The sequence below is a fragment of the Aedes albopictus genome, chromosome 3, assembly GCF_035046485.1.
Source record: "Aedes albopictus strain Foshan chromosome 3, AalbF5, whole genome shotgun sequence".
NCBI lineage: Eukaryota > Metazoa > Arthropoda > Insecta > Diptera > Culicidae > Aedes > Aedes albopictus.
Genome location: NC_085138.1, coordinates 387,245,381 through 387,268,410, shown reverse-complemented (window position 1 = coordinate 387,268,410; position 23,030 = coordinate 387,245,381). Strand labels below are relative to the sequence as shown.

At 39.5% G+C, this 23,030-nt stretch overlaps 2 protein-coding genes across 5 annotated transcripts in view; one reads left to right on the top strand and one right to left on the bottom strand.

Moving 5' to 3' along the window:
* LOC109400976 (alsin homolog) overlaps positions 1-23,030 on the bottom strand; it is a 125,984-nt gene that overhangs the window by 39,343 nt on the left and 63,611 nt on the right. The window lies entirely within an intron of this gene.
* LOC109399656 (phosphatase Herzog) overlaps positions 1-23,030 on the top strand; it is a 335,043-nt gene that overhangs the window by 305,009 nt on the left and 7,004 nt on the right. For all 3 annotated transcript variants that reach the window (XM_062855920.1, XM_062855921.1, XM_062855919.1), the window contains 2 exons: positions 14,736-14,917; positions 15,015-15,168. In XM_062855920.1, the coding sequence (XP_062711904.1) occupies positions 14,736-14,917; positions 15,015-15,168 (336 nt within the window). The remainder of the gene's footprint in view (positions 1-14,735; positions 14,918-15,014; positions 15,169-23,030) is intronic.

The window sequence follows — 23,030 nt, the reverse complement described above, 5'->3', positions numbered from 1 at the left end:
CATCGGTTCGAATCGGTGTCGGTTGTGGTTTCCAAAAATTTTCATTCGTTCGTGTGTCCTGGAACTCGCGAAAAACAATTCCTCTCGGCCAGGTTGAAGAAGACAAAGCTTTCTGCTTGACATTCTCGCACAGCCCAACTTTAAATGAGATGAACGATAAAGTGCTCACGTCACGGCCTTTAGCTACGAGGCGGACAACATCGACGTCATCCGTACCCAATCGACGAGACGCCAAAGCTTTCACTTGTTCCGTAGTCACATCGCGGGAAATGCGGGAGAGATAGAGCCAGAATTTTTGACTGGGTGGTCTTACAGCAAAATTATCGAAAGACGGTGACAGAGAATCTGACGTTCCGGGCAAGGCGGCTGGCGGCTGCGGTCTATCAGACTTTCCAAACAGTCGACGGCGTCTAGTAGAGATGTCAGCCGAAGCGGAAAACTTCGATGATCTAGGGGTCATAGAGCTGGAATTGATGAGCTTCGAAAAATTCGAATTTATTTCGTTTTTCAATTCCATCAATATCTCCTGCTTCAAGCTTGCGACGATTTCATTGTGAGCAGTAAGCACACTCTTTTGACCCGATTCGTAAGCCACGCGAACAGAATCTCTCATACGGATGTCATTCATTAGAATTGAGCACGCCTTGCACATCCAAAACACCTGGTCATTTGTCATCACCTCAGTGAAAGCAGGCGAGTCGATGCTGCAGCAAGCAGGATGAAACTTTTCTTTGCAAAAACCACGGCATGTAACATGCGCGTCGGTGATTTCTGTGGCACAAGAGTTGCAGATCGAAGGCATACTTAATTGCGCGCAGCGGTGGTGAATTCACTTTGAGATTCGCCTGCGGATATGCAGTAGTGGAGGTCGACGAGTCGTATGCAAGAAATTCTTACGCAAGCGGCGGTACGGTCGTATAGGGCGAGGGGCGTTGAGGTAGCAGAACGGGATAATGTTGTTGTACCGGAGAAATGTTTAGTGCTGTGATATGGGCACTATTGATAATAAATCAATTGACACTCACTGTAACACGCGACTAAACACATTAACAAATACGAAACAAAGGTGCACAATAATTTGGGACAAAGGCAACAAATCGAAAAACGAATTAAAAAACCGCGACGGTGAGATTGCAACAAGCCAATATGACAGTGATGCCAGACGTATGATGTTGAAGTATATTTCAAAGCATTTTTGAAAAGGGGCGTGATTATATTGTTTAAACAAATGTCGCTGATGGTATGGTGGCATGACTCTCTGCACTTAGCACTTCTGGCAATTTCTCAGTTGTTGTCGTTTTCGAACTTCCTGCGCCCTGCTTTACCGATGATATACAGATGGCTCGTCTGTCAAAGTCTAGACGGCAGGACGTGCAAATGCGTAAATTTGTATTCAATTTGGGCATAACCAGTTTATCTATGGTGCTTTCGGTGAGATTTCGTAACTCTTTTGAACATTTTTTTTCATCAAACGGTCTACAAGAGAGCGTTGAGTTGAAGACCTTTGAGAAAGCGATTGTTCATGTTGTTCGTTAGATTATAATAAACAAAATCACTTATTAGTTTTAACTGACTAGTTTGGTGTTGTTTACTTGGCTGAAGAAAAAATTTACTATAAAATTTTTAATATCCATAGCGGTAGTATTTTTTTTTGCTTTTTCGTGAGCATTGTCATGGTATGTATACAGACAAACAAACGTAACACTGACGAAATTTTCATTGACCACGCCTTTAACGATCATTTTGAATCTTGGTTGTGGCTTTCATAACCAGAAGAGTGCCCATCGTTTTTCTTTGCGTTTGACGTTTCACACTAGCGCCTTCTGATGACGATATTGCACAACGCAGTGTTTCGTGAAACATTTCCACCAGGTGGTGGTAGTGGGAACTGGGCGATGGATTTTCACGAATATTATTCTAGGCGTTTCGTCTGTTTGTCTGTGGTATGTACCTCTCATGCATTTGTTGTTGTTGAAGTTACTCGCATTCTTCCGATCATAAAGTCTGTTCTCTAAGAGGTAATTTTTTTGCAGATCAACTAGACGTATACGCGAATATATAAAACTTTTATTATGCAGCTTTCGTCTTAAAAATAAGTTTAATTCCATTTTTCTTATGATCAACAGCTTTTCAACGCTATCAAGGTAACTTTTCACCAGTCACGTACAATAAAAAGTATGACACTCTCAATATTTTTGATCACAACACTGGATCGCGTCTAAGTTTCAAATAGATACTATAGTAATTATGAATAATCAAACAAAAATATCATGAAAACAACTTGTTTAATTCAGGCGGTAGCCTTTACAATAAAATCAGCATCAACATATAATTCTCGAAATAATTTACACAGAAAAAAAATTTTTTTTTGTTACTAAATGTAAAAACTGTGAAATGTTTGAAATGTTATAACTTTTTTGTTTATCAGTTTACCATCACCAAAATTTTATGGTAGATAGCTGATATAATGGGCCATTTTTCCTAAAAAATTGACGTTGGTAAAAAGATAGGGTTTTGAGATATTTGAGTTTTTGTGACAAAGATCATATTTTTTTAAAGTAAAAAAAGAAATTTTTCACAGTGTATATTTTGTTAGGAATCATCATTTAGTTATCTAACTTTGATGAAAAATTCATAACAATCGAACAATCCGTTTTTGCTGTGCAGCTTTTAGAATATTTTTGAACTATTTTCGCATACACCCTTTTGAAAAGTTAGTCGTGATTCAAAATAAAAATTTGATATCGAAAAATGGCGATTTAGATGAAATTGAAAAACTGTGCAAAGTTTCAGATATTTTTGAAATGGTCGCTCAGGATCGACTGACATGACTCCGTGGAACGCCTCTGGAGCATCACATGGCTTCATTGGCCCTGAGCCAGCTTTTCCTATATTTTATCCTATTTATATTTTTCCTATCGAAGTCTTGGGTAAAGCTTCAGATTAACACCTGGGCTGCCACTCAGCACAAACAATACTGTAATAGTTTGGAGTCATGTCGTCAAACAAAATTATATTGAACTGAGCCGTCTCTAGGGTCGGTGAAGTATCTAATTAATTTGTCTAAGCAGAATTGTAGCATGCTGGTCAAAGCATCGACTGGTCACTGCCGACTCAGCTATCACATTGTTGCGTATTGCGCAATCGATATTTTAAAGATGTAACGCGTTCAGTGTTTAACGTTTAGATCGGTTTCCAATACCTCTTTTTTCAACTTCAGCATAATAAACGTACACGTACAGCCCACACTCCGGGAGCGCTGATGTTGACAAAGATGCATTTTACGCGCAGTTGAAATACGAGTACGACCGCTGCCCAAACCACGACGTCAAGATCATCATAGGAGACCAAAACGCTCGGTTAGGCGAGGCCTGGAGGAAGAGGAATTGAATTGAAAAGTTCAGCGCCCAAAAGCTGACGAACGAAAACAGTCTACGCTACGCCTCATTGTTTTCGCCGCCTCCAAAAATATGGCCATACGTAGCACCTTTTTCAAACACAGCCTCCCCTATCGTTACACCTGGAGATAACCACAGCAGATGAAATCGCAAATCGACCATGTTCTGATTGACGGACCGCAATTCTTCAACATCATCTAGGGTAACTGTACCAATTATGGCACTACATAAGGAAAACTATTTGTACAAAAATAACAAGAAGACCAACGAATGTCATCAATATGTTAAAAGATAGTTTAGTTTCCATACTTTACAGGAAAAATATAGAAACGGAGCCAAAACTACTTTTAGTATTTATTACATCGTGTGCCAATGATAGGAACCCTGTAGCAGTTATGGCTACATTTTTTAACTTCGGTTCCTTTTCGCACCATTTGCATGCATTTCTTATGGAGTTAGTCATAATTGGTACACTATGGCGAAAAAGGGTGCAAGGAAACCGAAATTTTAAGGAAAATGATTTATTTCTACTATAATTTGAACAAAATGTGGAGTTTAAATGAGTGCAATCATCTTTTGTGAACGTGATCTGTTGTTCACATTTTTTTTATTGTTGATTTACATCAGTGGTGCTCAGGCTGGAGGATACCGCGGGCCAAATTTGCAATTCGGGATCGACCTGCGGGCCGCATAAAACATCGATGCACAAAAACAACAAAAAGCACAATTCTAAAGCATATTTATTAAAAATCTGAACTGTTCAGAACTTGTGTAAAGGTCAAACTTTATAATCTATTGCCCTTAGTGGAGTTCAATTTAGATTTATAACTTTGGTTGAGAAAAACGTTTGAGCTTCAAATTGAAATTCAATCAAACAATTTAGAAGTTGCCTTGAAGCCACTTCAAGAAATTGTCAAGCAGCTTTTACAAAAATTTCTTTTGAATCGCTCTCAAAAGGTTTGCTGGATTTTCTCCTGAAATTTCTTGTGGAGTTGCTCCAGAAGGTTTTCGAGAAATTTCTTGAAGTTTCTTTTAGTTTTTCTAGAATTCTCTTGGAACACCTCCAAGAACTCCTTTAGATTTGCCTTTGGAACTGCCCTGAAGTTACTTCAGGAATTCCTCATTAATCGTTTCCAAGAATAGCTTCCTGATTATTTCGAAAATTTTCCAGGAGTTTCTTGAAGATTTTAGTAAATTCTTTCCATAAGTCTCTTCTAAAGTTGATGAAATACTTCATCATTAAATTTCTTCAAAAATTTGATTTTTAACAATTGTTTCCGGAAGTTTTTTTAACATTATCTTCTAAAGTTGCTTCAAATTTATTGTTCAAATTTTGCTCAGGCGTTCTAGGAATCTTTTGTGTCTTGATGCAGTTGGTCCTGGAATCTTGTTTGTAGTTACTCCTGAAAATTCTCTTTTTGTTGCTCGAGGAATTTATTCTAAAGTTGTTTAAGAAATTTCTGTTAGAGTGGCACCAGAACATTTTTCTAGAGATGCTCCTATAATTTCCATGCAGTATCGCCACAACTTTCTCATTGAGTTTCTTCAGGTTTATTTTCTCCAGGATGATTTGAGTTTCGCCATATATTTCGCTTAGAGTTGCTTAAAATTTTTCTCCAATAATGTTTCCTGGAGTTTCTCCAAAAATGTATCAAATAGTTTCTCCAAAAGGACACAGGAAACGCTTTATGAATCTCTCGTTCTGGAGTTTCGCTTGGACAATTCAAATTGGATTCGCAAGTTTTGTTTCGAAAAATGTGTGAGTCTTATAATAGAAATTTAAACAAACAGTGAAAAATAAACAATATTGGCAACCAAGTTTAGATTTGTTGAGAATTTTGTCAAAAACTTCGTGCTTTGTGTTTTTATGTTCTTCGGAAAGGCGAAATGTGAAATATTTGCTCAGCGTTGCATTGGCTGCGCTTAAAAACTGCAACTAATTTTTAAATGATTCAAGATTACATTTTTAACAAACTTTCATTTGATTCGTACCACTTATACCTAAATACACTGAAGTTTTTTTTTACGACGGTAATGGTCCCGCGTAAAAAAAAACCGCGTTATTTCAAGACCCGTCGTAAAAAAAAACCGCGTTATTTCAAGACCCGTCGTAAAAAAAACCGCGTTATTTCAAAAAACGTCGTAAAAAAAGTCAAGTCACGTTAGATGTGGTTCTGACTATTTTACGCGTGTTTTTGAAAAAACGCGGATTTTTTTTACGACGGTTTTTGAAATAACGCGGTTTTTTTTTACGACGGGTCTTGAAATAACGCGGTTTTTTTTTAGGACGAACCGCATAAAAAAAACCGCGTAAAAAAACCGCGTAAAAAAAAACCGCGTAAAAAAAACTTCAGTGTAAGTAAAAGCTGGCTTCGTGACTTAGCTGAAATGCCGAAATATTTCGGAGTTGCGATTTCGAATCTTACCAGAACGGATTGTTCTTTTTGTTTATTTATCATTTAATTTGTGTTCAACACTGTGAAAATTGATCAGCAATTTTTTATTTGTTTGTTTGATTTCTTAATAAATTTAACGAATTATTTCAAACAATCGTTCAAAAATTTCGATTCGTTCCAAAGTACTCCGCGGGCCGCATCTTAAGGCTTGGAGGGCCGCACGATGAGCACCACTGATTTACATCGTTAAAGGGTGGAAATCAACTATGGCGAATAATTAGTACTATAGCCATAATTGGTACACTTACCCTACGTCTGGATCTTTCGTGGCGTTGACTTCGTCTCCGACCACTATCTGGTGATGGTCAAACTGCGCCCAAAACTTTGCTTCATCAACAATGTACGGTACCGGCGACCGCCACGGTACAACCTAGATCCTAGAGCGACTGAAGCAATCGGATGCCACCTTAGCATACGCGTAGAATCTCAAGGCAGCGTTACCAAACGAGGGCATTCTCTATGTGGTCCCTCTAGAGGACTGCTGGAGAACAGTAAAAGCAGCCATCAAAGATGCTGCCGATAGCACCATTGGGTACGTGGAAAGGAGTCGACGGAATGAATGATTCGACAAGCAGTGCAGAATGGTTTTGAAGGAGAAGAACGCAGCGCGGGTGGTAATGCTGCAGCATGGAACCCGACAGAACCTGGAGCGATATAGACAGAAGCGGAAGCAGCAGACCCGCCTCTTCCGAAATGGGACTGCTGTGCCGTTCACAAAACACAGAAGCTCAACGCATCCTGCAAAGGCTTCGTGTCGCAAGCCGAAATTTTCAGGGATAAGGACGGGAGCCTCCTGACGGACGGACGTGAGGTGATCGAAAGGTGGAAACAGCACTTCGATTAAGGATGCCATTCATCAGCTCAAAATCAACAAAGCAGCTGGAACGGATGGTATCGTAGCTGGATTCATCAAAATTGACCACCTGTCTGCACCGGTTCGTAGTCAGGATCTGAGAAGCCGAACAGCTACCGGAGGAGTCGAAGGAAGGGGTAATCTGCCCCAATCACAAGAAAGGCAACAATTTGGAATGTAAGAACTTCAGAGCGATCACCATTTTGAATGCCGCCTACAAAATGCTATCGCACATCACCTTCCGTCTTCTGTCACCTAAAACGAAGGAGTTCTTGGGAAGTTATCAAGCCGGCTTCATGGACGGCCGGTGACAACGAACCAGATCTTCACCGTAAGGCAAATCCTCCAAAAATGCCGTGATTACCAGGTCCCAACGCATCACTTGTTCATCGACTTTAAAGTAGCATACAACAATAATGACCGCACAGAGCTATAGAAAATCATGGACGAAAATGGCTTCCCTGGGAAGTTGACTACACTGATTAACCCTCCTAAGATGTTAGGATTATCGCACCACGCTGGCATTTTTTTTCCTCATCTGTAGAGCCTTTTAACCACTGCGTCCATTATTTAGGAATATTGTGGTATGACCCATATTTAATTTGGTGCTAGTCAAGTATCCTCTCACAATTGAGCTGTGATGGACAATGGTTGGTGTAACACCTGATCCCAACTAGGCACAACTCGTTTTATAAAGTGTATTACCCTGTTGGGATTACTTCTCCAAATTTCCAAGGGCTCTAGAAACCCTTTACCAAATATCGCCAATCTGTGATGGTACAGCACTCCGCAGTTGCAGAGTAAATGCTCGGCAGTTTCGTTTTCCGTTTGACAGAAACGACACTCGGAGGATTGGATTTTTCCAATCTTACTTACAAGGGAAGGTTACGATGGTGTCCCCCGGGGATTTCAACCGGACTATTTTTGTTGTATTCTACTTGTGGAAATATGAATAAATCCAAAACCTTTCGGGTGATGGGTCAGTGGTGTAGTCAGGAGGGGCCCTCAAAGGGACAAATTATGCAAAATATAACATTATTGAAAATGCTCAAACGTCATCAAAATGCAAATTTCAAAATGTATTACAGTAGAAACAGACAGAATATGCATAAATACACGTTTTCGTAATAAAAATAATTTACCATAGGCGTTGCCTGGGTGCGATGGGTGATAAACAAGGTGATGCATTTTTATTAAAATAACTTCAACTGGTTCATACCCTGGCAACGCCTATTTGATACGAAATCATGTTTTCATGCATATTCTGTCTGTTTCTACTATAATGCATTGTCAAATTAGCATTTTGATGACGTTTGAGCATTTTCAACAATGTTATATTTTGCATAATTTGCCCCTTTGAGGGCCCCTCCTGACTACATCACTGGTCCATCACCCGAAAGGCTTTGGATTTATTCATATTTCCACAAGTAGAATGCAACAAAGATAGTCCGGTTGAAATCCCCGGGGGACACCATCGTAACCTTCCCTTGTTAGATGATATTTACTCGGGCAGTGGCCAGTCATCAGACCAGTAATTACCCTGAGATCTCTTTTGTTTAGATTCAGTATGGACCTGGCTTTTTCTGCACTGGGTTGTATGAACCTTTTTGCTTGCTTGGATGTATCCGTGGCATTCCAATTAGATTCTACCGTGGACATTTCCCATGTTTTTAGTTTCATCCGAAGAGCACACTCAGGAACTCCACAGAAAGGTTCAGGGCCTACAAAGCTTGATGCCGCACTCTGTAGCTAAATTGTCGGCGTTTTCATTTCCCAGAATTCCACAATGACCGGGCACCCAGTATAAAGTTACCTCGTTCCTATTGGCCAATTGCTTCAGAGAAATAATGCATTCCCACACTAGCTTTGATTGACAAGTGACTGTCCGAAAAAATACAGATCTTGGCAAACCTATAATTTCTTTTCAGACAAATGTTGGCACACTCTAGAATGGCTTGAACTTACGCTTGAAACACAGTGGGACTGCATCCCATTGGTATAGCCTTACTGATACCGGGGCCAAAAACATCAGCTCCAGTATTTTCTCCCATCTTGGACCCATCAGTATAAAATACAATAGAACCTGGACGTAAATTTGGCCCACCAGCATCCCAAACATAGCGACATGGTTTTACCACTTTGAAGGGAACATCATAGTTGGTCTTCGTTATCATCCAATCTTCTACTGTTTTTATGTCCATGTTTAATTTGAAGTCTTTGATGATTCTCAAATGTCCAACAAGATCCCCGTCTAGGACTTTATTGTAATTTATAAACTGAAGGGCACTTTTTGCCGCTAGTAGTTTAACAAATTGATGCAATGGCAGTAAATTGCATATTGCATCCAAAGCAACTGATGGAGTGCTTTTCAATTGCTCCTGTCATAGATATACAAGCAAGTCTTTGAAGCTTACTTAGCTTCTTTTGAAAGGTTACCTCATCTGTTTTGGGCCACCAAACAAGTGAAGCATAAATAATCTTAGGCCGGACTATTGCAGCATAGATTCAGTGAATCATGTTAGGTCTAAGACCCTTGGTTTTTCCTAAGGCTTTGCTGCAAACCCAAAGGGCATTGGTACCCTTGGTTAAATAAAACTTTGTTTAAATGAGAATTCCAATTCAGTCTTTTGTCCAAAGTTACCCCAAGATGTTTAACTTCTTCTGAGAACTGAATTTGAACTCCATCTAAAGAAGGTTCAGTAAGATTTATTTTTAACCTTCTAGTAAAAGGTACAATTATAGTTTTTGAAGGGTTTACGTTTAATCCCTCCTCTCGGCACCATTTGATGGTAACATTCAACGCAGATTGTAGCCGGCTAGATATCGTGTCGTCATATTTTCCACGTATCATAATAGCTACATCATCTGCGTATCCAATAACCTCAAAGCCTTGATTGATGAGTTTTTTAAGGAGTTCGTCCACTACCAAACACCACAATAAGGGCGATAGTACTCCTCCTTGAGGACAGCCCTTCACAGATCTTACTGATAGTTGCGCACCTCCAAGAACGGAAGAGATCTCTCGATCTCTAAGCATCGATATTATCCATTCAATAATGCATTTATCCAAGCCCCTTGCTTTCATTGCAGAACGCATTGAGCTGTAGGATGCGTTATCGAATGCTCCTTCAATGTCGAGAAAAGCAACCACGGCTATTTTCTTGGCTTGAAACGATTTCTCAATTTTGTTGACTAGCGACTGTAGCTCCATGGTCTTTAACAGAACACAAGAAAGACTTACGGGTCTGAAGGCTTTTGAAGTTGTTTTGTCCCGTTTGCCAGCTTTTGGGATAAAAACAACACGAACCTTCCGCCACGCCTTAAGGTGCCATTAGACTGTTTGTCGTTATGACAAATATTTGCCATTAAAGCCCGACATTTATCCAAGGTTGCCATGATTCACGTTGAGTTGGTCATATGTTGGGCTTGTTTGGCCAAATATTTGTCATCATAGCAAACAGTCGAATGGCTCCTTCAGGTATGTAAGCTAAAGTATTTAATACTGGCTCTGAATATTTCGGTTAATGGGTAGTACGCAGATCGCAAGAAATTTCTTGGCCTATCTCGGTGCGTGGAAAATTCAGGCAAGGAATCGCTCAAGAAATAAGAAAGCGTTGCTTTATTCCGGATCCTAGTACGGAGCTGAAACGAAACGTCAAATCCAATGGGGCTTGCTGTGTTAAATTTCTTGACCATTCCGGTCACGGAAAAATAATGCACTGAACGAAAATTACTTGAGCGATTCCGTTTGAAGTGCATACCTCGCATAAGAGCGGACAAATCGCATCTTTTCCATGTTGAAGTAAAGCTGGGAAAATTCCATCTTTCCCGGCAGATTTGAAAGGTTGAAAAGAACTCAATGCCCATTCGACCCTCGACGGTGTGAAGACTTCACAAGCTTTTTGATAGGCATTGGTCGACCACGCATGTCTTGCCTTATCCGAGTCCTGTTCTTCATCCGAATAAGGAATCGATCCTGGGAAGTGAGTTCTCATCATTACTTCCAATGTTTCAGAAGAATCAACAGTAAAACTGCCATCTTCTTTTTTAAGACTTCCAAGACCATTTGAATGGTCTTTCGAAAGGACTTTATGAAGCCTTGCAGCCGTAGGAGCGTTATTGATGTCTTCACATACCCGTCTCCAGTCCTTCCGTTTGGCTAGTCTCAATTCTCTGTTGTATTCTGTAAGGGATTGTTTATACTCAATCAGATGTAACTTTTACTCTATTGAACAACCGTCTAGATTTCTCCCTCAGATCTGCCAGCTTATCATTCCACCAAGGGACATCCCTGTTTCATGACCTCTGTCGGATTGGGCAGCTATCATGTTATGATGAAATCATTTTAACAATAATCTCATCAGAGGCATTTTCCAACTGTGAAACAGACAAGATCTGCTGACCGTTATATCAATTTCCATTCATTAAATAAAAGCCGTAGAGGTCCCAGTTAGTTTTCTTTGGGTTTCTATAGCTTTCAATTAAATTTGATACGGATTTATAATCGAACTTGATATGTTTGTGATCTGACAATAGGCCATATGAATAAAGTTGAGTAAATACTCTTTACTAAATCTATGTGAAGCCGTGGAGCAAATCTCTGTGAATCTTCACAGAGATCTGAGTAAAGAGTATTTACTCAGCTTTATTCATATGAGCTAATGATTCCTCCCCAGAAACATGCCAGTTCACGATCTTATCTGATAACAGATAGCTACAAAGCGTAAGATCTAAAACTTCCTGTCGAATAGCATTAACAAAAGTTGGAGAATTCCCTTTATTGCATATGTCTATGTTATTAGACGAAATGTAATTCAGGAGATCCTCACCTCTTTTATTAATATCTGTACTGCTCCATATGGTATGATGGGCATTTGCATCGCACCCTATTACAAATTGGGCGTTTATTATTTTTGCAATAATTAACAAAACTTACAACCAAAGATGGAGGCACATCATCAACGTCTCCCGGAAAATATGCAGAAGCAATGCAAGGAACTGCTACCGCCACTACACGGCTATCTAGGCTGATCGGGAAAAGAAATTAACATTGATGATCAACAGACGCGCCAACTTGGTCAAACTATTGGGGGGGGCAAAGCCTGTTTTTTCGGATATTGTGTATGGGAAAATTAAAAAAAAATCAAATATTGGGGGGGGGGGGCAAACCTACGCTTGCCCCTCCTTAAGTTGGCGCCTATGATGATCAACTTCTTTCCAGCCCGAACAGCCGATGGCTTAGTACACGTTCAGTATGCTTCTTCTTCTTCTTCTTCTTCTTCTTCTTCTTCTTCTTCTTCTTCTTCTTCTTCTTATTCTTCTTCTTCTTCTTCTTCTTCTTCTTCTTTATGGCTCGACGTCCCCACTGGGACTTGGTCTGCCTCGCTTCAACTTAGTGTTTTTTGAGCATTTCCACAGTTATTGATTGAAGGGCTTTCTTTGCCTGCCATTGCAAGAATTTGTATATTGTGAGACAAGTTCAATGATACACCGACCAATCAAACCCGCCGTTTCCGGATTGGCGATCCATAGCCTTAACCACTAGGCTATCTGGAGATTCATGTATGCTTGTCTGGGTCAAATTGACTAGGGTTGAAGCAACGATGGACGGTGTGCAATACTAGGTAAAGGTTTCGGGTGACTGGATAGTTCATCCGAATCTCGCCGAAGACTGCGACAAGGTGACGCACTCGCATGCCCACTCTTCAACATCACTCTGGAAGGTGTAATGTGACGAGCCGGACTCAACAGCCGGGGTACGATGGCAGGTCTTACCATCAACGTCAACAGGATGCAAGGGTACGATGGCAGGTCTTACCATCAACGTCAACAGGATGCAAGGATCAAGAAGACAAGGGCTGCTACTGCGAGTTTAGGAAAGTATAAGTTTTGTATGAGTACGGGAAAAACGAATGATCAACTCAGATGTACAAATTTGTCAACAGAGTCATTGATCCTGTAAGACAGGGAGAAAGACAGCAGGTGCTGTCAAACCAATATCCATACTCTTTCCTCTTAGCATTTTAAGAGCTTCAAGAGTTAACCCTAGTAAAGTGTTGGGGTCAATATGACCCATACAGGCACGCTGAACGTGCACTACGCTATCGTGGTGCGAACATCCTAACGTCCTAGGAGGGCTTAATAGCTGAGACCTTAATAGCATTATGGATACTCTCAAGTGAAAGCAGTCAGTAAAGCAGTTGAAATGCTTATTAAAAGCCAAAAGCTTTTGAGTAGCACAGCTTATGCTGATTCAATGCAGCTATGCATTCGAACTGCTTATTTTGGACAGCAAGCAATTTAAATGCTTAATACGGTTTGCTGTACCGCTTATTCATAAGAATTTCCAGGGTTATTATTCAAAAACTCGATGACCAGAACACCGGGTGTTATGAGTTTAAGGCTTATATTGAATAAGTTCTTTGTCATATTTTTCTCTGCATAACCAGTACTGATTTAAACCCGATTCAGTCACTGCTACTGTCTCTCCATCAGCAATATAATTGGCACTGAAGCAAAAGATGCAACAGTTACTGTCGACACATCGACGACATAACGCGCCACTAGACCTCTAGTAACCCGTAACCAGAAAACAATATGTCATCATAATTGCCTAATGCAATTATCCTTCGTCACCGACGTCGTCGTCGTCGTCGCTGCGAATTCTACCGACTTCCGTAGGTCGTTCGTCTTCTGGGTGTGCTTTTTGTACACGATTACCATCCCCACGTGGAAAATCTCCATACGCCTCTAGGCAGGCAGGCAGGCGGTATAAATCTCTCCTCCCCGTCTAGACTCGCAAACACACGGCACACCCGCAAGAACCAACATAATATCCTTCTAACTTACTAATGGTTGCCTTCTCCCTGGGCTTGGATTATATCTTCCAAGAAGCTTTGATTTCAGGCATGTGGTCGATGGCCTTTGCAGTAATGATTAGAATAGCTGAATGTATAATCAATGGCAAACAATTCTGTAAGAATCAGATCTCCAAGTCATCTGATATAGTTATACTGATCATGACGCTGCATAGTATATCGAACATTTGTCGAAGTCATTTATGTGCCGGGAAAATATAATTCCAAGTTGGAGAGAATATTACAAACTGAGGGAGGGTAATAGGCCCAGTCAGACCCCTGAATGGGCAATGTGGGTTAGTTTATGGGAATGCCATTGAAGGTTTGTAATATTCTCCGAGGCTTTCGAAATCCAACAGGGCGCGTCCCCGGGTTGCGGATAGGGGGAAAAGGGAGATTTTTCACATTCGTACTGTAATCAGCCAATGTGGTATTATCTCCTATGGTGTTGTAGTGCGAATGAATGATCTCGTTCTATGGGAATTCGAACCTTGTAATGTATTGTTTATCAACTTCAATTTTCTAAGCTTGATAAGGTTTTGAAGACAAACATGAGATGAGAGAATTGCCTAATAGGGAAGTCACATCAGCAAAGCTTTTACATATGCAAATGCTATCCATGGGGTCATGTCTAGCATTTAATATGTATGGCAATGACTGATTCTTACCTAGCAGGGGTACTACAAGACCACGCGGACAATTCGATTAAAGGCTTAATTGGGGATAATATATTTTCCAGAACTGAAGGGACATTTTTTCCGGGGTGACTGGCGAGTCGGAGAGGGTAGAAGTTTCCGTTTGTTATAATTGACAAAATAAACAATCGGGCGCTTTTTCTTTCTATGACTTGCTTGGTATTTTGTGGATTATTGTTTTTTGGTTTTGGAAGGTATGCGATTCACTATTGAGCCTTAAAGTTATTTTGCATCTGAATAGCATTGATATCGTCAAGTCTGCACCAACACCCTAATCCCACACCAAAATACCCTTTTCCTATCCCATGGCGTTTATGTGGTCAGCAAAGACTATTCAGCCATTACTCCTCCTTATCATCGGCTTTGGACTGACTTGCGCTCTCATTGCCCCACCAAATGCTGCAAAATGAAAAATGAAAATGAAAATGAAACTTACTAATGGTTGCCTTCTCATCCATCTCTCTCTCTAATTGCAGCCAATTCCAAACGCCGATTTCATAGTGCCAGTTGAGATAGACGGAACCGTGCACCAGGTGTACGTCCTGAAGCGACCGCACGTCGACGAGTTCCTGAAAAAGATGGGCGAGCTGTACGAATGTGTGCTGTTTACGGCGTCGCTGGCCAAGTACGCCGACCCGGTGGCGGACCTGCTGGATAAGTAAGTGTAACCACCAACCATTTTACGAGATACGAGATGATGACGATGATAAACGATGATGTGGCTAATCACGTATGAAATTGAATTGCAATTGCAGGTGGAACGTGTTCCGGGCGCGATTATTTCGGGAATCGTGCGTCTATCACATGGGCAACTATGTGAAGGATCTGAACAAACTAGGGAGAGATTTACAAAAGATAGTTATTGTTGATAATTCACCTGCTAGTTATATTTTCCATCCGGACAATGCTGTAAGTATACGACGAAAAACTGTTTTTGCATAGGGATATGAGGCAGCATGTAAAGGGGAGACAGCTAGTACTTTACCTTCCGTCAGTCGCGTGATTGGGCACCACCGCCAGCACCGCCCAAATGCTCAGGACAAAAAGCGAGTTTTTAGTTTCTTCCTGTTGTACAAAATACTAAAGCGCAATCATTCTATGGTTAATGGATTGTTTGTTAATGATTGTTGGAAACATCCAGAACAAGTTTTATACATACATATTGTAGTAAACGTATTAGCTACAGTTTTGTCGAAAACGGTTTTCAAATTCACATTATTGCAAAAACGTTAAAACGACTAAGATATATACTCTGCAGCGACTGTTGAACTATGAATCAAATTCCTATTTTTGTAATCCACGCACATCGTTCGTTATAAACTTTGGAGCCACCCCCTCTTTCTTCGATTTCATTTCAAGTCCGTTAGGATTTTTTCCTTCAGTTTTTAACAGCAAAGAAATGTATGACGTGTCACAGTCGGGAGCAGAAAGCCACACTCCTGACTGTGACTCAGACTAAATTCCAGGAGCGCACTAGGAAAATCGAGTCCTGGCATTCATTTTTTATTTATGTTTGAAGACAGCGGGTGCTAGATTGTACAACTGTGACTATTCCCAATTGCTTTGAACCAATGCATTTCTAAAAGGGATAAAAGGATGGTAGATTAATGGTTCGATTGAAAGTGAAATTTTCACCCGTCATAACCATAGGTTGACATCAAATACGGACGACGACACTTCCCCCCAAAGTTGGTCGATTGGTTCGAAACTACATGTTAGAAAAGTTCAAACGCAAAAAAAACACAGAAAACATATGAATCTACCTATTGATATAACATGAAAGTACTACGGGTGCCTACACACGAACGTAAGGAAGTGGGGGGAGACTAGCATTCGCTTTCCACTCACAATCAAGACGTTTTGCGTTTCCTCCTTTCAGGATGAATCATCCTTGAAAAGGAGAAAACATTGTTGGTGAGGGAAACACACTAAAATCAAGAAGTCAAATAAGTAAGGGTGGTCGATTGAGCGTTGCTTTACTTTTTATGTGTTTCAGTTTCTGTTTCTACGGTTTGCTGAGAATGTAGGTATTCAATTGAACATATTAAAAAAGAGGTTAAGAAAACGACATGAATCCTTACAATATTCGTACGAGTCAGGGTTGCTGACTAGGGTCACTAATTTTTGCTTAGTCTGTGCAAACTAAAATAGATGAACAATATGCAATAATTCAATAAGGACAGCACTTTTGAGGTGAGAATCTATGACTTTTGGTCGAACGAACAATTGATTGAAAATCATTTGTGTTGTAAAATGACATATAACATTTGATCGAATGAGCAATTATTTTCGGGATTCTTCCTTGAGAATCTTCCACGATACCTGAATTGCGACCAATTTCTCCGGGACCCTACAGAATTTCCTCCAGAGATTCTTCCAGTATTTCTCCCAAAGTATTTCGTGGGATTTTGCCGGAGTTTCTCCCGAGTCTTGCTCAAAGACATTCTCGTGAGATTTATACCAGGGTTTATCCCGAGATCTCCTGAAGAATATAACTCTGGATATATCACAGATGTTGTCACGGAAATTCTCCTAGAGTTTCTCTTGTCCGCGATTCCTTCCAGTTGAGTTTTCCCCAGGAGATCTTCATGGGATTTCTCCCAAGGCTGCTGCAGGAGTTATTCCTGGGATTCAAACAAAAGCTCCTTCAAGAATTTCTTTAAGAGCTTTTCAAGAACTTTCAGCAGGAGTTCCTCTCGAGATATCATCCGAAGTTTCCCAAGTAATCTTGTCAAGAAACTTCCGTGAGCTTTCTTCTAGAGTTTCTCCCTGGATTCTACAGAAGTTGTACCTGCGTTATTTTCTAAAGGTTCTCGTGGGATTTTTCTGAAGTCTCATCTGAGATTGCTCTAAGTGTGTCTCGCGGGACTTCTTTCAGAGGATTCCTTTAGGTGTTGGTCCTGGGATGTGTCTCCCAGTTTTTTATTCCTGAATTTGCTCCGAACTTTATCTTAATTTTTTTTTCCGGAGTGCCTTCGAGGATTTTACTGGCTATTGCTGATACTTGAAGAAGTAACTTATCATGAAGTTCTATCCGGGATTTCTTTCACAGCTTTCCTAGACTTTTCTTCGTTGTTGTTAACCGGATTTCCAGTGTTCCACCTCAGATTATGTACAGATTTTTACAGATTTGCTCGGGATTATTTGCAGAGATTATGGATGATCCTTTTGGGATTGCTCTTGAAGTTCTTGCAGGAATTTTGAAAGAGTTTATTTCGGAATAATGTCTTCTTGTGGCATTCTCTTCAATCCGGGAATCTCTTGTGAGAAATTCCCGGAGCAATAGTGAAAATGATTCAGGATAAATGTTGCAAAAACTGCAGAGAATTATTAGCGAAGAACTTCTGCAAAAATTTCACGAAAAAAAAATCGAGAGAAACTGTTGGAAAGCAATTCTGAAAATTCACTAAGACAAAATTTCTGAAGAAACTTTGCAAAAATCTTCGGGAGGAATCCAGGGAAAATGAATCGCGAAAACCTCCGGATGAAATTCCAAGGAAGAACTAAATGATCTTCTTCTTTATGGCTTTACGTTCCCACTGGAACTTGGCCTGCTTCGCTTCAACTTGTGTTCTTTGAGCACTTCTACAGATATTCATTGAAGGGCTTTCTTTGCCTGCCATTGCATGTATTTGTATATTGTGAAGCAAGTACAATGATACATTATGCCCAGGGAGTCGAGGAAATGTTCCCGACCGGAACGGGAATCGAACCCGCCGTCTCCGGATTGGCGATCCATAGCCTTAACCACTAGACTAATTGAAGAACTGTAGGATGAATTGTGTAAAAAACTGCAAACGAAAAGGAGAATTGTGGTAGAAATCGCAGTAGGAATCCTAGAAAGAATTTAAGGAAGAATCATAGAGATATCTAAATGATTCGTTACTGATTAGGCTCCTTAATATTTTTTCTCGATAGTTTAGAGCTTTTGGATATCATTTCTTAAAAAAGGATGGAAATGTCAAAGCAATTTCTTTCAATAAATCAAAAAACTGGGATAAATCTTGAAATACCGTGCTGTACCCATATTCTGAACGGTTAAGGGAATCTAACAACAAGCACTGAAATAAATAGAAGTTCTTGTTGCTAGAGAGCATGCTTCACATTACCATTAAGTGTGTTTGTTTTCTTGCTAAATGTATAAAACAAATTAAATCTCATAATAACTTCCAGTCCCTGATCTAGACATATTTTTGTTTGTGGACGACGTGTTCCTAATTATGGACACCATTAGAAGCCGTGGTCCTAATTCTGAACACATAGTGTTACTTACTATGTACAAACACATTCTCTACGATCGCAGTTGAGTCAAAAACGATATGTTTTGTAACGATTGATAATAGAGGGGAATAATAAAATTAACACCTCAACTCTCGATTCAATATATGCTTCATAGAAGGAAAATCTATTTTGCGTTAGCCGACTATTCAGAATATGGAGCTGTCTATAATATGGTGCTCGCATGGTATTCCAAAACCGATTCTTGTGTTATATTCGAAGGAGTTTTAGTAAAAAGATTTGTAATAATTTAACGATTTGATGGAATTTCTTGGAAGTGTAGAAATTTTATGAAGTTTGAGCTATTTTTTTTAATAAACTTTCAATCATCCCCCCTGGAAAAAAACCTGGAAAACTCAGCGAAACCTATGAAATTTTGTCTTCTGAATAGACACCCTGGTAAGTCAATAATGGGTCCACCCCGTTTGGCATAACGTCACTTGGCATACTAGTTGTTTGACATAATAGTAGTTTTGCATAAAATCCGTTTGGTATAATGGTTATTTGGCCATATTCTGCAAAAAGGACGTATGAAGCCGAATATAGTCAACTCAACTTATTCATGCTAATGTTACTGTTAAAGGTTCTATATTTTGACCTTTATTAAGCTTTTTCACGTCTTTGTACGTAAGGGACGGTAGGCAACGCGGCCTATTAAAAAAAAGGTTGTAAATTCGAATTTACTGGTGCTGTTCTTAGTTCACACACTCAATCCTGAATTGCCTTGTCAGCACTTTTTTGACGAAAATAAAACAGCAGAACTAGTTCGGTAGCTTCAGTAATCGATTTTACTGAAGCTCAGTACACCAACTGTCAAAACCTGGTACAAAAGGTAAACAATGCAGTATACCTGTATACAGCTGTTCTATTTTCGTCAAAAAATTACCGAACTCGGTATTCAAAATTAAGTGTGAATCAAGTAAAAAGATAATTTTCTGAGTTTGAACCGAAAATATTGAGTTTTAGAGGTTTGAGACCTGAGTTATACTTACGAGTAATGAAAACATGAATGCATGTCATAACTTTCTCAGTTTTTGATCGATTCCTAAAATTATTGCACACATTTTTTGATTTTTTTTTGGATTAGCTTGGAGAACTGTTTTTTTTCTATATTCTCGTAGTCTACGAGTTGTTTCTCTTCATTTTTTCTTCATATTACTCAAAATTTTGACTTTAAGGCCCGATAACTTTTTAACTCAAAATCAGATACTTAGCATCAAATTTAGGGATTTGGAACAGCGGCAGATTATTTTTTAAAATAGTGTTCAATAGTAATTCAAAAACTTTAAGAGAATTGAAGTTTTCTTTATTTTTTTAATTCAGAACACTCCAAGAATTGAAGTTTAAAGCTTAAGGCGAAACTGGATCCATTTCCTCACTTTTTGGTTTTTGGTTTTTTATAAAATAACGAAGCAATATTTTTAAAATCAGTTTTCGTGAACATGTAGAGTATGGTATCTCCTGTTTTTTTGGTGGTAGAAAATGTTTTTCGTTTTTGAAGAAACCATTTTTGAATGAAATTTCACTAAAAAATGGTTTCTGCAAAAATGGAAAACTTGTTCCACTACAAAAAAAAAAAATTCAGAAGCTACCTTGATCCATGCTCTACTTACATGTGGACGAAAACCGATTTTGAAAATATTGCTTCGTTATTTAATGAAAAATCAAAAACCAAAAAAATGAGGAAATGCTCCCAGTTTCGCCTTAAGTTATGTTGTTATTTGGAATAAACTTTCCTTTTCAAGACCGAAACTGTGCATGGAAACGATCAAAATATAGATAGAATCTTCATTTTTCTTGCAAGTTTTTATTACGGGTATGCCAATTATTACTATACCAGTGCCCCTGAAAATCTCCCTAGATCTTTATGAGATTCCGAAACGTTCTGATTGTTTTCAGCCACAGCAATGCGATGGAAATGGTAATGTTCTCCTACAAAATTGTGAGGCAAATCGTTAAAAAGAGAGTGAAGATATGACTGACTGCTAACGACTGTATTGACGAGTATTTCGCTTGTTTTACGGCTCTTTCAGTCTATATTAAGCAGCTAAAACGCCTTTCGCATCTACTGTCCTACGTTTCGGTGTGTATCTTACCTTCTTCTGGGAAAAAAAAGAGTGAAGATAGTCAAAATAACACGGCCCCCGTATCACCTTCAGAAGGCCGGCTCTAGAGGCAAGTTATCCTCCATTTGGGACATTTGTGCCATCACTGCCATCCTTGAACCCCTTTAATACCCTCTGAAATGCTTTGAAATGACCCTGGAAACTCTCTGAAATCCCCTGAAACATCCCTAAGCACCCTTAAGCCCCTTGAAACCTCAAGAAATTTCTCTGAAATCCTTTAGAAACTCCTCTGGGACTCCATTGTAAGCCTCTGAAACTCCTTGAAAACCCCGTAAAGCCTCTGGTACCAATTTGAAACGCCATGGAATTCCCTTGAAGTTTTGTAGAACGTCCTGAAACGCCATTTTAATGCCCCTAAACCTCTAGAAACGTCCCTGAAACTCGATAAACTTTTTGAAACCCTTTTAAACACGCTGAAACTTTGTGAAATGCCTAAGACTCCATGGAACGCCCCTGAAAACCAAACGCCATTGCTCTGTTCTTACTAAGTTGATAATCCCAGAAACTACTCCATATTATGCACTTGAAGCACAAACAGACATTTTACTTAGAAGAAAATTGCTACAAAAACATCGTTTGGCATCTCACTAGCTCAATCCGAAGCATTCATTTGCAGGTGTTGTTTCCCTCGGCTCGATGTAACAAATTTGCAGGTGATGACTCCCCCGAGGCGCCATCCATTCATAAAACATGAATGAAGGTTCATGATTGAGTCATTTTATGTAAACATTGATCGGCGTCGCGTTCATTTTTCTCCAAAATTGAGAGGTGACGGTGACACAGCAGCGCTTCCATGACACTTGCGAGCACAGTCCGAACCACACTATATTTTCAAAATGACCGTTAAATCGTGCGATGATTTCGATTTGAGTAGTATGTCTGTTTGTCTGTGCTTGAAGTGCATTTCATAATCTGATTGTTTTCCAGCCACGTCAGTGCAATGGAAATCAAAATGTTCATCTTTAAAATAGCATCCCGGAATCGCCTTTTAACCTCTCTAATACCCCCGGCATTCCTTGAAATGACCCTGAAAACCCCTTTGAAATCTACTGAAACATTCCTGAAGCCCCATGAGACCCACTGAGCCGCTCAAAAATGCCTCTAAAATCCTTCTGCGACCGAATGGAATCTCCAGTATCGTTACTTTGAAACCCATTAGAAACTTCCCTGAAACCTCCTTGAAATTCCTTGACACCTTTGAAACCCATCATTTGAAAACACCCCCCCCCCCTGAAATCTCTTGAAACACCCCTATTTGTCCCATGGAATCCCCCAAAACCTTTTAAAACCCTCTGAAGTCACCTGAAATTACATCAAAACCCATTAAAATTCTCTCTTATCTCTTAAACTAGGTATTCATTGCTGGTTCAGTTTTTAATTTGGCGTTTGTAAACATTGTGGAGTAACGCCGAACAGCTGGAAACAGCTGGACAGCTGACCCAGCGCGTAAAATTGGCATGTAGCTTTATCTTTCCCATTTTAAACAATATTTCGTTTTGAGGGATATTTGACCCAAGTAACAATTCCATTGCTGATTGGTTTTGTCTGATTTTTTATTAGGGTTTTATTACAGCAATAATTGAAACTCGCAGTTTTGTGACTATTTATATGAAAACCATTGATAAAATGTTTTATAGTATACTTGAAGATATCGATAAAGCCATATTTTAAGAGTAAACAAAACTCTCGATATGTAAACCTTCTGGCAACTATTATGACCACAATAAAACTGTTCAAACTCTCAACAGATGGCGATCCATTCGATTAGTACCGACATCTGTTGGTGGAAAAGCAAAAACTACGACACTGCGGTCATCATAATAGTAAACTTGCTTTCGTTTTATTTTCGCCAATTATGATCATCGCCATATTGAAGAATTAGCTAACGTGAATGGAAAATAGTCAATTTTGCTCAAATTAGCAATGAATTGATAGTTTGCCACCATTTCCATAACATGCTCACATAAATAAACTCTCTCAGCTGAGTTTTATTGTGATTCGAGATAGTTTTACTGAATTAACAAATTGATTTCTTTCATTCCAATATGATAATATTCACCATCTTCGATGCGCATAAATTTTATGATTCTGCAACTCCAATATTCACAGTAAAATTGAATGCGAATCAGCCTAGCAACACAATAATCACTAAAATATTACTTTCAAATGATCGCTTTTTACTTACGAATGATGTATCCTCCTGAACTTTACGTGCCATCGAAGAAGCTTCTCTGCATCTTGAGCTGTCATAGTTTTTGTTAAAAAAACAACACTCGAGAATGGAAAAATATTTCAACTAGGTTTTAAAACGGTTTTATTGCTACTCTTAATGCGGTTTGCACAGCCTCTCCGAGAGTGGTCCACTTA